General features: G+C 39.5%; 1 protein-coding gene across 3 annotated transcripts in view; it reads left to right on the top strand.

The window, feature by feature from the left end:
- Positions 1–17,886, top strand: part of CTNNA2 (catenin alpha 2) — a 463,437-nt gene that overhangs the window by 86,006 nt on the left and 359,545 nt on the right. For all 3 annotated transcript variants that reach the window (XM_039550337.1, XM_039550338.1, XM_019287148.2), the window contains exon 3: positions 8,496–8,691. In XM_039550337.1, the coding sequence (XP_039406271.1) occupies positions 8,496–8,691 (196 nt within the window). The remainder of the gene's footprint in view (positions 1–8,495; positions 8,692–17,886) is intronic.

The following is a 17,886-nucleotide window of genomic DNA, read 5'->3' as shown; positions in this document are numbered from 1 at the left end:
AGTTTTTCTATTACTCTAGTGTGGTGTGCCCTCATGTGGTTAAATGCAGTATCTTCCTTGAATCAGTCTGACATCCTTTGGATTTATTCTGTTCCGCTAAAGAACTGGGAGAAATAAAAGGCTCTTGGTGGGAGACAGTTTGACACCAAGTAGGTTCTTGGTATTTTTTTGTCTTTGCAGTTCTCAAGTGATTTGGTACTTTTGAGATGAGTATAAGTACACTTGCATTTGGTTCTAATTCAACTACAGATGTGTGTGTTTTCCTTATCTTGTTTCTTTTTTGAGATTTTGGGGATCCACTTGGTAATATTTAGGCCAAGGTGGCTTCGTTTCTGATCGATTAATGTGGATAACTCTGAGTCTGGAAGTGAACACTTGTTGATTTTCTCCCACATAGTACATAATAACAGTAATCTTTTATTTTTTATACCCTTTGAGTACCACAAGACTTAATTTTTTGATAATAATAGATAGCTATTGACTGTACATATCTCACATTTTGCATGTGATGTGTTTGTAAGCTTGACTATTAGCTCTGTATTCAGTTTTGGAATAAGAGGAGGCATAAGAGTTAATGAGATGTTCCTTTATACTTCTTATTTTGTACTTTTTATTGTATCATTCACGTAGATTGCAGGCAGCTTTTTTTGGGGGCTTCATATCCTTACAGCAAACTGCAGATGATGATGACTTTTCTTCTGTGTCCAAAAGTAGTGCAACAAAGTTTTGCCCAGAATGAAAAGTTGGTAAAATTGGAGAAAAACACACACTTATGGCATCAGTGACATTTACTGTTTTAATTAACAAGGAAAATAACAGATGTCAGCAGGAGGGCTGCAGTAGTAATAACTTATTAACTGTGAGAAGTTAAATAAAGTTATTGAATGCAAAAAATTACTTCATCCTCAGTTACTGCTCAGTGGTTGCCAAGATCATTTACCACAGCACTGAAAGTTGACATTTCTGGCTGTTTTGAGGTCACTGCATTTAATGTATATTTACTGATTATCAGGTAGACTCCAGCTTTCTGATTATTTTTAGCCGGGGTAAGATAAACTTCATGTTTTACTCTTTAAAGGAACGTTTTTTGAGCTGTGATCTGTTAAACCACTGCTGAGTTGCACAGAGATGATCACTCGGAGCCAAATAAGTTGCCTTGAGTGGTTTCAACATTTTAAGTTCCTACGTGGATACGTGATGTTGTCTCACTTGGACAATGAGAAACAGAAGGAAGATAGTGGCAGGATCACAAGCAGGAAGTATTTGTGTCTCCACATGTTGCTCCAATTAAAATTCAGATCCTTGATTCAGAGCTTTGGAAGACTCAAAGGTTTCGAGATGCCAAGTCCGTTTAGGCATCCAGCTCTGGGAGTGTAATCCATAAACAGAAGTTACGTGATTAATTCTCCTTTTCAACACATGGAGGAGAGAAGAGAGATGCTTAGGAGTGAGATTTAGAAGATGTTGTGGAAGAGATGGGAAAGGGAGCTTTTTGAAATCCCATCCCTTTCCAGAATTTATATGCTGAACTCTGAGCCTGCAGAGGGGGGCTAATGTCACATGGTGATTAATAGAGCACAAGTTTGCTTGGAGTTAGTCTTAAATCTTCCCTCAGGGTTAAAAAATGGCTCATTCTTCTCACTTCAAGCCCAAGCATGCTGGTGCTGCAGTCCACCTTCTTATAAAATATCCCAGGTGTTAAGGTGGTCACCTCTGAAGGAAGAAGACTTGGTTCACTTCTCTGCTGAGCCTGAGGAACTTCCAACCTACATTTCTTACTCCCAAGACAGTGCTGTGCCCCACAATTCATGGCCTGGCCCCTAAGGTGGTCATCCTGCCAGAATTATGCCATTGTGGGGGGAAGAATTCTTCTTCCTCTTTTCAGCTTAGTATGATCATGAACTACTCTTATGCATAATGAAGAAAGAGATGACAGAAAATTCATGTTTAACACAAGCCATAGATATGAATTTTTGAAATGGTACAGCTTAACTTGCTTGGTGAAAGCTAAAAAAGTGAAATAATAGGAATTTGTGGATTCTGTGCTGTCTTTAGCTGTTGGACTTGACTGGGATCAAGCCCTTTTGTACAATTAGAAAACCCTCAGTGAGTTACACATTGAGAGGAAGATCTAGAATTTGACTTTTATCTTCCTCTTGCATTTAAAGGCATTGAACAGATTTTTTAGGAGTCAGATTAAGCCGATGGTTTTGCTGAAGAATATGTAATTGCTCCATTTAAACACCTGCTTCAGCTTTTCTCTCTCGGCAAAAGCTGGAATTGTCAAAATCCTAACAAGATACTGGAAACCTGTGTTCAGGAATGGGATTATTTAGTTCTTAAAAGTGAGGTTTTGAAATCCTGCCAGCACAGAGACAGAGAAGGAGTCTTGTAATGGATGTTGCTGCTTGTGCTGCCAGTTCAAGAGACGGTCGACCCTTAGAGTTGCCAGTTGACAATTGGATGGTGTGAGGAACCTCAAGTAATGTACAGGAGCAAGTGAATTCTTGGGAAACTTGAGGAATGTAAATCTTCTGTCTTTCATGAGTGGAATATTAACATAATCTGTTTTTTCTGTCTACTGGGTAACTCCTGGAATTCATATTTGGCTTCTAAATAGCATCACAGTCCTTTAGTGCCAATTGACAGGAGAAACTTGTCACAAAAAAAAAAAATTAATAATCTTTGCTCCTAATTTATTACAAATTAGAGGCAAATTGTATTATGGGAGACATTTTATTAGCTTAATTTATATTGATTCTTGTTTCAGTTGTGGGAGAGTTGGTGAAAACACACTGCAGGTTTTCATCGTTGTTGTATACATTTTTCATGAAGATTTTTAGGAGGAACATAACCATGATTCTTCATTTAATTGTGTTTTTCTAGTCTTCTTTTTCTTAGCAATATGATTTGTGAAAATATATTTCATGTTTTGTATGTCTGTTGTAGAAATTTTTGATAGTTTTTTTGGGAAGATTTGTAGGAGGAAAGTTAAGTGTGGGGTGGTTTATTTATTTTTTATCCTTTTTGATAGCATAACAAGTAGTCAGAAGTTCCACTGAGAATGAATACTTGCTGAAGAACTTTCAAAGTGCCTTATATAATATTCATTCACATTGGCTGGGATGTAAACCTCTTCCCGTGGTGGGAGCACTGATAAGAAAAATACAAATTAACAGCAACGGTGCTGCTATCTCCAAATTACATCCTAAAGGTACCTCATGTGGGCAGAATGGAAATATGCAGATTTGTTCAGGAATTAGCGTTTGGCAGCAGAAATGTGAATCGGAGCCGCTCGCTGTCCTCAAGCTACACTGGATTAAAATATCCTGGCTCTAATCAGTGTTGCCTCAGTTATCTGAGTGCTTCCCAGCCAAAAGGTAGGTGTGGCACTGGCATTTTGTAGCACCCCAGCTAATAATTTATGCATTAGAGAGAGTACTCTGCTTATTTATGAATTCCTCTAACCCACAGGTGTTTGCAAACACTGAGGGGAGCTGGAAGGAGTACAAAAAGCTGGGTTAAACCACTGGAATTCAGCGTGGATAGGCAAAGTTCTATTTATCAACGAGAGTCCAAATATCCACATAGGATAGGAAGAGAATTTCAGCTTTATGAATTACGTAGACAGCTGGTGCTAATCGTGCGGAGATAATTACAAGAGTTAATTATGTAAGCTGTTATGATTTATGGGGTAAGGACAGTGGCAAATTACTCAAGTTGATAGGGAAAATTGAAGAACAGTTATTATCAAAAAATGGAGTTATGTTACAGACTGAATCATGCTCAGCACAACATCTGTGTTCACCCATATTGCTGTAATAGGGAAAAAACCCTTTTTCGTGTGTGGCACTAGAGAATAAGCACAAATATGGGAGAAAACCCAACAAGTTATCTGCTCCTCTGCACAAATATGGAAAAAATCCAATTTAGCTGCTTTTCTCTTTTGTATGTGAATGAAATGTAGTTGTTGAGAGCATTTTCTCCTGTATTTTGCTCAGTAATACCTTGCAGTTGGAGTGGGATCAGCTAATGAGCTACTGCTGAGAGCCACATCATAACTTAAGGCTTTGGTGTGCAGAGCCAGGAATTTATATGGCAAAATTCCACCTCTGTTTGCTCTGCTGGTGGATGGTCGAAGGGAAGGTCACAAAAACAGTGCTCAGGTCTGTTCACCTCATTTTGAGCAGGGAATCAAATCAGATCTTCCTACGGCCATGCTGGTGCTTTAACCCACAGCACAATCGGCTTTTCTCACCAGGTATTTTGAAAGGTCTCTTCTGCCAAAGGAAACAAACAAAAAAAAAGCAAACCCAGCCATGAGACAGTTTTGAAAAAGAGATTTTGTGTTTTCCAGGCAGTTCTAATGCTTTTTTTTTTTTCCTTTGATGAAACAAACTTCTGTTGGAAACAGCAGGATTTTGAGTGCTCAAGGGGTTACCATTATACAACCAGTGAGGCAATGAGATGGTGCAGTGGAGTGGAAGGGCAGCTGATATCTAGAAATGAAAGGGCCCTTCCACTGAAATGTCAGGGCTGTCTTTGCTCAGGTCACTGAGAGTTTCCAACACCTTGGTGATCCGTGAGTGCATGAGAAGAGAGGAACAACTCGTAGCTGTTCACATTCAGGAAATGCTGCTGGGAAGAACAAATAATATTTACTTGAAAATGCAAGGGGCACAGGGGAGAATAGTGAATTTTTTTTTTTGCAAGCAATTAGTGATCCTTCAGAGAAATCCTTTTACGTTGATTTCACCTGTCACAACCAGAGCCAAGTATTTGTGTGAATGTTTTTCGTAATGGACATGTTTGCAGAGCTGTATTTGATTTGCCTGCTTTGGTTTATTAAAAACAAGGAAATGTATAAATGCTGTCCACCCTCAGAAAAGCCCAACAGCCTCAGTCGTTGATATTTAAATTTGTAGAATCACAGAATCATAGAATGATTTGTGCTGGAAGAGACCTTTAAAGATCCCCTGGTCCAGTCCCCCTGCCATGTGCCACCAGTGTCCCCAAGCCTTTCTCCAAAGGGCTGCTCTCAATCCTTTCATCACCCAGTCTGTGCTGAAAACACAATACTAAGGCATCTGTCCTGTGTGAGGGACCAGTGAGAAACCACAAGGATTAGCAGGATAATTAAAAAAAAAAACCCAAAAAGAAACTATCAATATTTGCCTCAAAAATTGTCAATATATGCTTGTTTTTAACGTGGTTGTGGAAAGTCTTGGGTAACTAATGCAATTCAAGCAGATACTGAGCAAAGAGAAGGCAAAGGGGCAGAATTACAGCCCTTAAACTTGTGGCCCACGCTTTTCAGAAATCTGTAGGGAAGACAGTTTAATTCAGAGAGCCAGGAATGTTCTTCTGTGAGCTGGAGCTGCTGACAGGGGATTAATTTGATGAGTGTGTGATCCAGCTCTATCCCCTTTCACTTCTGGCATTCCCTGCCCGCACGTGACCTCTGCCATAGGGAAATCCATGCTAACAGAATGTTCTGCTTTCTGCAAAGACATCTTCACCTTTCTTTTGTGCTGCTGGAGCTGTGGAAGGAGGCCTTCATTCAGGATGGGGCTGAACTATTAATTAGTGAAGTTCTGTTTTTCCGGCAGAGATCTGTGCTAGGACTGTGTGAAGCTTCTTTAATAAAGTAAGAGAGCAAGGTTCCCTAGTGGGATCACAAAGCCAGGATCATTACAGGGCTGCCAAATGAGCTTATGGTAATTATCAAGTGATATATTTGATGATTGTACAGAATTTTGGGCGAGTTCTGCATTAATTAGTAACAGAAGCAGATAGAGACATTCTTTCCTTTGTATCAGTATAGGTGGGGTAAGATACTGAAAATAAACCAGTTAGCTTTAAAGCCCTGCTGGAAAAGTGAGTTATGTCAATAAGATAAAAAGTTATTATTATTTTTTCTTCATTTTTTTTTCATGCAGTTTATATAAATTCACAGGTTATAGGCTTTTAAAAAATGTGAAAGAAGCTAATATGCCATGGGTTTTTCTGTCACTGGTGTCAGAAGCCTTCGTCCCCTGTTGCCCTGTCCCAGTGCAGCTGACTTTCCTGAACAGGAATTCTAATTTTGGAAGAGACTGCATTTTTAGCCTTTTAACTGGTAATTTAATGTGATTTAAAAGAAGCTGACGCAAGGTGTGCAAAATGGCAAGATTCCAGTTTTTATGAGTGGTTTGCTTCCTATAAGAGCTCTGTACTATCCAGAACCCAACCTGTTGGCGCAGACTGGAATCCAGAATTGCCCTTTTCCAAGGCAATTCCTAGCCCCACATGAAGAATGGTTTCTCTTCTTGCTTCATCTGAATGCTGTTGATTAGAGGGTAGTGAGATGTTGCTTTTTTTGGATTTCATGCCAGCAGATCTGGTTTAAAATTTTAAAGCCTTTGCTTCAAATTTACAAATCATTGAGGTTCATTGGCAAACAATGCCTCCAGCACCACTTGTCATCTTGTGCTCTCTTGCTGGCTCACCTTAGACTCTTCCATGATTATATTTGAGACCCAGCTTTTGACATGATGGAAACTTCTTTTTTTAATGTTAGAAACAAAATAAATAAGAAAAAAGAGCAGCAAAACTTCTATGAAGGAATTGGGCTCAGGCAGAATACACCAGCTTTTCCTTTAGAAAAAGGGGGTTGGCTTCGGGCGTGCTGTTTCCTACCTGTGTGTTATAAGAACTGGTAGAAAAAGTCTCCGTCCTCTGTGGCAATTTGGATTTTCCTATCGACTGTGTTAGTTCTGAACTCAGCAGCTCAGAGTGTTAGCAAAGGTTTTCTGCCAGTGCTGGATCCTCTTCTTCTCTAGGACCTTCACATGTTCATCTGCTCTACTCAGACTGACACAGAGAACTGAGAAGATTTTGAGCACTTGGGGACAGTTGAAATGATTTTTCTCTATTTGGGCGCATCAGGCAGCATAGGGCAAAGCAGTTATTTTATTTCAAAAAAGCCTTAAAGAAAATATTACTAATTATTTTATTTTAATTTGTAACTGCCACATTGGGAAGTTCTGATAAACTTGTATTGTTTGGTGGTGATTTAGAATTATTTGCATTTCCGTAGGTGTCTATGAAGATGCCAATGACAATGATCAACTATGAAAGGATCTTCTGGAAATTTCATGAGGAATATTTACAAGGGAAAGCTAATAAAGAAAATACTATTTCTAGATACAAATAGTGGAAAATACGTCTCCATATGGTGGATGAATATTACATTCCAGTAGCCTGGCAGACTCCTTCCTGAAAGAAGGCTCTGGAATACATTTTTTTTCCTCCCAATATATCCATGCCTATGGTGTTTCCAAGCCCTGATTATATATAAAAATAGATATAGATATAGACATAGGTACTACAGTCTGTAGTTTTTAGATGTGATTTGGAATAAAAACTATCTGAAAGGGAAAAGAAATGTAGCACAAAGAGCATGGTAAAAGGCTTTTTGGTCAAAACTCTGCCAAAGACCTTGTCACTCTTCTGGTAACAGCGATGAGATGACAGTGAATTTTCATCCTTGTTTTAAAATCCTTTGGTTTTTAGTGAAATGTCTTTATTGCGAAGGCATTTATTTTCTTGCAGCAAATTTGTGGCTTAGAACACTGATACAATACTTCAAGTGCCCTGGTTTGTGTCCCAGTTAGGGAGAATTGCATCCCTGAGCATTATGGATCCACTGCTGGTTTTTTGTGCATTTAACACCTGATAATACCCAGTTCAAAATTGCTGTTCTACCGAGCAGCAGCCTGGTACTGCTGGAGTAAAGCAGGATTCCGTCTTTGCCCAGCACTCAGCTGTGGGATCTACACGCTGTGCTGTGTTTTTAAGCTTTCTAATCAGTTTATTGACAGCTCAATAAAGAATTCCTTCAGGAGATTCTGCAAACATGGAAGCAGAGTTTCCTTCTGTTTAACTACTCACTGATCATTTCACTGTCTGCTGTGGGTTTATGACAAAATATTAGGAATATAGTGAAGCAACACTAAGACAAAGGGTTTTAACCTGTATAATCTTTGCAGGGGAGCTCTTCATACCTTTCACGTCTGGAAAACAGCCGCAATGTTTTTGTCACCACGTGTGTTGTCACTGACAGTACATTACCTCAAGGGACAATTGCTTTTTGAATGGTTTCTGACCCTTGTGTGTTCAGGTTCCATTTTATCAGCTTCTTCGTTTTTTAAAAATGAAAACCAGTGACAAAAACGATGCTTTGGCAGCACTGCCCTGCCATGCCTGGTTCTTATCTTTTTCTTTTTGCTGCTTGGCTGTGATTTGCTTAGCCCAGACTGAGGAGAGTTTAAAAGGAAAACCCTCTGTTGAAAGACATGCTGTTGAATTTTATACTTCCATTTTATCTGTTCAAAACATGTGACCACTTCATCCCTTCCAGGGCACAGAAAATAGTGTGAGGATTGAGTTAGGTGTTCCTATTAATAGTTGGGGAATTGTTCAAACTGACAAAAACTTGTTTTTCCTGCCCAAAGGTGACGACGCTGGTGAACACGAGCAATAAAGGACCCTCTGGCAAGAAGAAAGGCCGCTCGAAGAAGGCTCATGTTTTGGCTGCCTCAGTGGAGCAGGCCACTCAAAATTTCTTGGAAAAAGGAGACCAAATTGCTAAAGAGAGCCAGGATCTCAAGGAGGAATTGGTTGCTGCTGTAGAAGATGTTCGAAAACAAGGTATGTGGGACAAAATGCTTGACTGAAGTAAAGCTTCACCTGGTGCCAAAGCTTATTGTTTCATCTTCGGCCTGTTTTTATTCTGCTGTGTGACAAAATGATGTGGTTTCTTTCACTTGGCTAAATCTGAGCACTGGTTTGAAGCCTGTGGGTGCAAATGTAGATTTAGGATTATGGCACATATGTTTCTGAGCAATTTAACAATTATCAACCAGATAAAACAGCAATATAGAAGTACTTGTGGTTTCAAGTAGATATTGAAATATATAATAAAAAAATTACCCAAGCCTGAAAATACAGAGATAATAGCAATATTAAAGCAATTATTTTCTGAGTATTGGTGATAAATGGATACTCATAAAATCTGACCATTTTCTTTCAGAAGATAAAATGGGTGTGAGATGCTTTCAAATTTACCTGTTTGGTAGGGGAAAAATATGTTTTCAATATATGCCTATAACAAAATGTTTCAGTTTTATTGATTTTGATTGTAATTATCTTTATTGCAGCAGAATTAAGTACCTTTCAGGTTTATTCCATTGTAAGTCCTATAATCTAAAGATACCGTCTGCCAGTATCATCAGCCCTGGGTTTTAGAAGAAGACTGAGAGATCTCCAACTGAGATTTCAAAAGGAGTCTAAAGGATTGGGGTGTAAAATACTGATGTTCAGTGAGTTACTCCCACAGAACTCATACTTTGAATTTTTCATCTTGTGCAAATTGGACTGAAGTGATCATATGAGAAGGCAGGGTTAAATTTTGTATATATAAGCACTGATTAGTGAATATTCCAATCTGTTCCATCCTGACGGTATTTTTTCCTCCTCTCCACTCTATGTGTATTTGGTTTCACTGTTTTCCTGTTCTGTGTGGCTTGGGTTTTCTTAAGTATTCAATTGCCAGTACATCAGAATAAGTTAAGTATTTGCTGTATGCTCTATGTACAATGATATTCCAATACTCTAGTGGGGTTTTAGGTTTTGTTGATTATTTTTTCTTCTGGGTGTTGTTGTGATGATGGAGTTTTGGTTGGGTTTGGTTTTTTTTTTTTTAGCTTTTTAATGCTGATGCCTGGCTCTTCTGGCATTAATTTTCATTTGTCAACTACTTCACTACTTCAGTTTCCTGTTGCTTACATTCCTTATTTTGTGTTGTGTCAAGCTGTAGCTCAGCATCTTCAGTTGTGACACGAGTGCCCATGTTCTCTCTGAATTTAAAACGTTCTCCTTTTTGGGTTTGTGATGCTGACTCAGCTTCTCCTCGGCAGTCTTCTACTGAGTTAGAGGCATCAACCTAAACTTGCCTTATCTAGGCTGAATTTTTGACTTTTTAAATGACAAAAAGACCTTTACTCTTCTTTTTTTAACTTATATGTTAAAAAAATTCAACCCAAACAACAATGAAGAAGCAGAGAGGGGAAAAAAGATCTTAAACCGTATTACACAGAATGACACAGACATTCATCTCTTGTCAACACTCCAGGCTGGGAAAAAAGCCTGTCAGAAAAGTGGAGCAGCTTTTTTTGGGGCCTGTTCAACACGATCCCATAATGAGGAGAGCAGGAGACACCACACACCATTATTAGCACCCACGAGCCGTGTAAACGAGACCAGCCCTGGTGTGATGTGAAATGATATGTTTAGCTCAGTGGCATAAAGAGCTGGATTAATGAACTGAGGCTGTGTTTTCCTGGCTGATTTCCTGGCAGGGTTCCAGCTGGGATAATTACATCGTCAACCTAAAAATGTCTGCGGCAGTTACAGCTGGCTCTTGGTGTGCTCCTCATTTCCTGCCCTGCCTTGCTGGGTACTGTTATGTACTACTAAAGGCAGCAATTCACTCCAGGGACTCTTGCTTTTCATTGATAGGTGTGGAACAAATGTTCTATATCATTTGCAAAACGCTTTGGAGTAACTGAGAGTGCCCGTGGTGTTAAGATTCTTGTTACTGCTATAGTGTGGAAGGGTAAATTCTGTTGGCTGTAGAAAACTCTGGTGATCAATGGGCTTGATTTATGAAGTTGGGTTCTAAAAACACAAAGAGCAAAAAGAGAAGATTTGATGCCTAAAGCTTATCCCTGTATATCCCATAATGATTCCATAATAGGAACACTTACAGCTCAAAACCATCTAAATGAAATTATCCAGTTGCTGAGCCTTTAAATGCTTTGCTGTGTGGGTGTTTATTCTGGTACTGTTGGAGTTGTGTAAAAGATCTCCCAGATGGGGGACAAAGGAGACCTGGGAAATGTGGATATTTATCATTCATGTCTTTTTATATTAGAGAGGAGGGAAGGCAGAGACTCCTTTGCCCATGGCAGGATTTGGAACTGGATGATCTTTAAGGTCCCTTCCAACCCAAACCATTCCGTGATTCTGTGGACCGTAAAGAATGAAGCTACAAAGCCTGAGAAGTGCAGGGAAGTGAAGAAGAACTCACAGGAATAAAAAGCACAGTATATGCTACATTGACAACACAGGTGTCTAAATGCAACTGGTCTTTTATTGATCAGTAGAGAAAAAGGAAATTCCCTGTGGAGGAGAAATTCAGGCCGTGATTGACACAAAAATCTGTCAAGAACTGCAGGACCATTGGGCTCAGGTTTGATTAAATTTATTAAGAGACAGTCTGGGATGCTGCAGAAGGCAACACAAGGAAGTAGGTTATAGTCATGTAAATTTATTCTATCTGGTAGATGGCTTTGGCAATATCTGTCTGTAGGTATGTGCCTGATTTCAATGTAATTTTCCTGGAAGTTTTCTGGCATGTAGCTGAAATTTCCATTAAAAATATGATTTAGTCCAGCAGCTGGTTGTTGTGTTTTAAATTTTTGCTTTTCAAGCATGGTAGATAAAATTTCACACCATAATCTGAAATTCATACTTCAGTCATGGGATAGAAAATAGCTGTTGATGTTTTTTGTACTTGAAGACAGGGTAAAGTTGAGGTAGGGTTAATTTTTTGTTCATGCAGATTTATGGACATTGTAAAAAAGGAATGTGATCTCTTGTTACAGTGCGGATACTGCAACACGTGTATCAGATAATGAAGCCCGTGGAAAAGAAATATATATGGACAGATTCTTGATAGATGTTTCAGAGATGTTTATTTCTCCAGCCACATGGCTGGAGCTCTGCCGAGGAACTGCTCAATCACGGGACCCGAGGGTCCTTCCCCACGCAGGGGAACACAAAACAACCAATGGGGAACGAGTCAAAATATATGGCGATGGAAGAATATTTTCGTGAATATTATTTAATTACCGAGACTGTTGAGCAAGGTCAGCTGTGTCTTGGCAAAAGGAAGCCTGGTCTTCCAAAAGTCTTTGGTAAGAAACATAGAAAAAGTTCTTAAACAACCATGCCAAGAAGTGTTTCAGTTCCTTTTCAGCTTGAATTAAGCTAAAATTTACAAATCGTTCTTCAAGAATCTTTTCAAGTTTAAGATTAATGTCCATATGCGGCTCTGAGAGCCAAGAGTCTTTCCACGGTTCCTCCATAGTTTAGATATGGAATAGCAAAGCAAAACAAGAAGAGGAATCCAGAGTTTACTCACAAATCAGTCGCTGTCCTTAGGGATTGGGGATCGTTCTGCCCACAATTACCACCATTTGTTACAGTGCGGATACTGCAACACGTGAATCAATCAACGAGGCCCGTGGAAAAGAAATATATATGGACTGATTCTTGATAGATGTTTCAGAGATGTTTATTTCTCCAGCCACATGGCCAGGCTCTGCCGAGGAACTGCTCAATCACGGGACCCGAGGGTCCTTGCCCACGCAGGGGAACACAAACCAACCAATGGGGAACGAGGCTGACCAGGGACTAAAGAAACCCATGCCTCCCCCCCAGGGCCCCTCTCCCAGAACCCCACGGCAGGGGGAGGGCCCCAACAATCTATGTGCTCTGTGACTATCTTGAAATTGTGGATGAACGCCTGAGACATGAAAGTGATTTTAACTTTCTTGGCAGTTTTTTTCTTACTGACAGAATACACTAAAAAATAAAATTTTGAGTGCTTTAATGCTTTTCACTATCTAGTTTTGAAAGCTTTTTGAAAGATGTTTTAAAACTTAAATGAAATCCCATGAAAGATAGTTTCTAGAAAAATCTAGAAAATCTAGAATATTTTTTTTCTAGAACTGTGTGAATCTTTTTTTAGACAAACCCCCCCCCCGATCTTTTCAGTTAAACTTACGTTCTCCCTATGTTTATTTATAAACCTTTTCACTGAAGTATATGAAAGCTTTCCTTTTTTTTTTTGCTTACAGATGTTACTGTGTGCTAGTTCTTGATAGAGGAAAAAGTGTGTCTGTGGAGAGAAATTACTGGAAAACAGGTTTTTTAGACAAACTAGAATTTCTGTTCATTCTGAAAGGTGAAGTGGGGCATGTGGGCAGTCATGCTTAATGGGAAAATGAATCTTGCTCTGCACTTTTGAAAGAACTTGTGTGTACAATAAACATACCCTCTTTTTTCCCAATAATATCTGTGATGAGGTGCTCTGCAACTCACTTTTGTCTGGCTGGTGGCTCATGCCTGGTCTGAAAGCTTTGAGGACAAAGATTTGAAGCCTTCTGTTCAGCAGGTCACTGGAGCTGTGGCCTGAAAACTCTTATCTTGTTAATAAAAAAAATTCCTTATCTATTTTCAATTACTTGTTACATGTGGAAGCAACTTCACTTGTTATTCATGTTTGCAATGCTCCTCCTCAGAAATCTGGCCCTCTAAATGCCATTCCATGCAAATACTCTATTGCTGGCTCTTTCAGACTCTTTTCCATTCATTAATTATCTTTCAGCTCTCTGACAATTTCTCTGCAGAAAGACATTAAAATTCCTTTTCCGATGAAAAAGCAGATGTTGTAGAGCATCTCCAAGAGTTGGTATACATAAAGGTAGGGTCAGGGGTTCCCAAACCTGGAGTGAGGCTGCTGCAGCTCCATGACCCCAGTTACAAGCGGGAACAAGAAGAATCCTGTGTTTCCAGTAGGCACATGCGCACAAACATGCATATACAGCTCGTGTGTGTGTGTGTGTGTGTATATATATATATTTATATGCAAAAATACATTTTATATTTATGGCTGACCACACACATCAGGCACTCAACACTCACTATTCTGTGGTTATGGGAGACACTGGAACTGTCTGCCCAAAGAAGTGGTGGATGCCCCATCACTGGAAATATTTAACGTCAGGTTGGATGGTGCTCTGAGCAACCTGGTTGAGTTGAAGATGTCCCTGCTCATTTCAAGGGATGGACTAGATGACCTTCAAAATCCCTTCTAACCCAAACCATTTTATCTTTCTGTGAAGCAGATCCGATGTCTTATCCTATTCGCCTTTGTGGCTGATGAGGATTGATCCTTAAGGAAAAAACTAAAAGTGGAGAAAAAAGGAAATGCATGCAGGTGTCACTGCCCATGGCAGGGGGGTTGGAACTACATGGTCTTTTAAGGTTCATTCCAACCCAAACTGTTCCATGGCTTTATGATTTTCTGTACACATGGTTTAGGCTGCTTGGGAGAACTGCTGATGATCCTGGTTCTTGGTAAAGCCAGCTGTCTGTCCGAGGATCTTTGCTTCTTCTCTATTCTCTGCACCGTTTCAAAAAGATTTATTTTTGTTCCAGCCTTGGCTGGAGCTTTTCTGATACTCATTTCCCTTTTCAGGGTTTTGTTTAAGCTCATGTTAGTTTAAATTTATGTAACTTACACCTCCCAGATATGTTTGTTATAAAGGGTAGTTGTTGTTTGATATATTGCCTGAACGTGACAGTTTGAGACAGATTTTGCAAAAACAGTGATATAGGTTTGAAAAGTAATATAAATTAATATATTAGGTGATTTTTTAATACTATATTTATTTACATTGTCTTTCTTGAAGATTTTATTGCTATTGTGGCTTTATATCAGGGAAGAATAAGATTTCTTTAAAATGTCAACTTCTGACAGTTGTCAAAAATAAAATTATACTCACAAACTGAAAGTTCTAGAAATAGTGTTTCTTCCATAAATATTTGACTTGAGTATTAAAATCAAATCCTAAAATTACTGCTTGTTCTTTTAGAAGAAATATTACTGTTAGTAGGGGTTTTATTTGAGAATTATTGCAGAAATGCAGCACAGTTAAAAGAAAAAAAAAAATCCCTCTCAAGGGATTGTAACTAGGCCATGTTTTGCAGTAAATATTTAACTCCGCCACCCATTAGTATGCATGAAATTTCTGAATTCAGGTCAAATTTGGAGAATAGTTTCACTAGGATTTAAATTAAGAAAATTAGTAAAAGAAAAAAATAAGATCTTACAAATTGGAATAGCTACCACAGGCAGTTATCTTGCCCTGTTCTGTCTTCCAGCAGTAATTCCCAAACTGGGTAGGCTTAATCCACAGTGAGTAAATCCTCAGCAGCATTTAATGTACAGCCTTTTCATTTAAGTTTTGAGCTAACCATGAGCAATGTTCTGCAAGGAGATTTCCCCCCATGCGTGAAATCTATATTTGTGTCCCCTCTGTGCGTAATTCAACGTGCAGATTGGAGCTGAAGTCTCTGACCCTTCAGAACAGTTCTGTGAAGCTGCAGAGCACCATGGGGTGAGCATCTCGACCTCCCCTTTTGAAGCTGTTCTGATTTATGTGTTACTGAAGCATCCTCTGAGTCACAGCCGAGTGCTGGAAATGAAACCGCTGTTGATTCATTAGGCAGAAATTCTGAACTGAAATTCTTTTTCTTCAGCATTAAAAAAAAAAAAAAAGGAAGAAGGAAATAAAAAAGGAAAAGTTTGAGTCACCCTTTGAACTGGAAAATCAGTTGTTTTAGTCTGTTGGATCAAAAGTATTTGGAAGGAAATTCCTTTTAGCTTGGCACAGGAGTGACCTCAGATGACTGTGTAGGTCAGTGAAGTTTTTAGCAGAGCAAAGGAACTGAGAGTTTCACCAGCTGTCTAATGGTGGATAGGGAAACTGGTGGGAGATCTGGAATGGTGCAGAGACTTTGTCTGGGATATTTAAATTGGGAAGTAGCTTACTGAAGGGAGAAAGAGTCAAGGGGATGAGCTTGAGATTTGGTCATTGCTTTATGCTTCTGTCACTGAACAGTGAATTTTCAGTCTTTCAAAAACTAACTGGAAAATTTCAAGAGTGACTTTGTCATGTTTAACACATGCAGAAAAAAAATAAATCACTAACAAACTTTGACAATAAGATTTTGTTCTGTTGAGTAAGTTTTGCAAAGGAATTTTAAAAAACAAGGTTTTCCGTGCTCAGAATCTAATTGTAAATACTGCTGTGATTCATCTAACATATGGGAATCTTGGGTTTGGATCCATGTTACCAGGATTATTTCTGCTTCATTAAAAGGGGGAATGGCCTTAAATTGAAGGAGGGCAGATTTAGATTAGATGCTAGGGGAAAATCATCCATGTGCGGGTGGTGAGGCCCTGGCACAAGTTGCCCAGAGAAGCTGTGGTTGCCACAGGCGGCCCCGCTCCAGGAGAGCAGAGGCTCTTCCGTTCATGGCGACTTCTGCAGAAGGCGGAAGCTCCGCTTCGGAGGTGGTTGTTTTGGGTTTGCAACTGTAGCCGCTGGTAAAGATGCATTTTACAGTTAGAAACTGTTTCGAGGTGAATTTTGCAAACTCTGGCAGCAGTGAGAAAAGCGAACAAGTTCCTGGGGTCAGGCCACCATGCGCCTGAGGGGACAGCCCGGTGCTTTTACCACCACACACCATAGCGGCCGTGGCAGAGCCTGCAAATGGCAGGAGCAAGTGGTGGCAGCTGCACGGACCCCACATGACCGAGCAAGGTTTTGTCTGCCTCTAGAACTGCTCTGTGGGATCCTGCCTTTCTGGTACGGATTGCCGCCATCTTCTCTCTTTGTTCCTGGAGCCTGCAGTCGCCATTTTGGAGGGGAAGGGTGTGACGCCATCTTCCCTTTGTCCCTCAGCCACGCAGCCGCCTCAGACAGGCGCCATCTTGGGAAGGGTAATTCCGGCATTTCGGGTCTCTCCTTGTTCCCATGGAGTTCTTAAAATTTGGCAATTTTGCATCTAGCAGTTATGTACTGTTATTTTTTGCCCGATGCTGTTCCCTTTGTTAGTAAACTGTTGTTTTTTTCACTTATATCTACTCATGTTCATTCCTTATCAGTGGAAAGGGATTGGTTGGAAATAAGGGGAGGTGACTCATTTTTGAGTGCCCACCTTTTAAAATGGTCTTAAACCAAGACACTGCCCTATCCCTGGAAGTGTTCAAGGCCAGGTTGCATAGGGTTTGGAGCAACCTGGTCTGATGGAGGGTGCCCCATCCATGGCAGGGGGTAGAACGAGATGAGCTTTAGGGTTCCTTCCAACTCAAACCATTCCATGATTCTGTGGTTACCCAATGGCATTTAATGAGAAAGATACAATCAGTCCTCGGAGCACTAAATTTTATCTGAGTGCCTTCCTTGCCCCCTGCTCAGTCCTCCTATTTGCCTACAGTACAGTACGTTTTGTTCTGTCTTCTTTATTTTTGACTGCATTTTCCATGGCAGTCATCCAACTTCTAAAGTTGTATAAAAGCTTCTTTCTCCCATACAGATTAGGCTTTAATTTTGAATATGGTTTCAGAAAGTGCTATTTGATGAGAGGAGTATTAAAAGTGACAGCATGAAAATTTGAAATATACTTCCTAATATCTGAGTCCTAAAAGATGCTTAGTCAGTTTATAAAAGGCTTTAATTTATTGCCTTTCCATTTACCATTTTGAACATGTCTTCATCTGAAGTACATTATTCACATACTATAAAGGCCAGTAATACTTTACAGAGTGAGGGAATATAAAATGTTATTAAATAACAGGCGCTGCTTTCCTCAGAGAAGTGTCAAATTATAGCATTCTGATCTCCAGCTATCTTGTTCTCTCTGTTTTAATCCCTTTATCAGCGACAGATATCCTTTTTAGACTTCAGATCTGAGAGATATTCCAACTGCTGTTTATATATGAACATTGGAAAAGGAGCCTGTTCTGTAAAGCTGATGGAATTTAGAATTATTTTTATGTCTACTAAAAATAAAACTGTAGGCTCTCCACTGATTGTGATTTGGGATGTTTGCAAATCTCATTCGTCCGTAATCGTTCCAATTGACTTTCAGAGATGTGTTGCCTTTTTTTCTTTTTGGTATTTTAGTTGCAGATAAGTCAGTTTTTAA

The sequence above is a fragment of the Corvus cornix genome, chromosome 4 (assembly GCF_000738735.6).
Source record: "Corvus cornix cornix isolate S_Up_H32 chromosome 4, ASM73873v5, whole genome shotgun sequence".
Taxonomy (NCBI): Eukaryota; Metazoa; Chordata; class Aves; order Passeriformes; family Corvidae; genus Corvus; species Corvus cornix.
The sequence above is the reverse complement of the archived record's forward strand: the minus strand, read 5'-3'. Positions and strand labels throughout refer to the sequence as shown.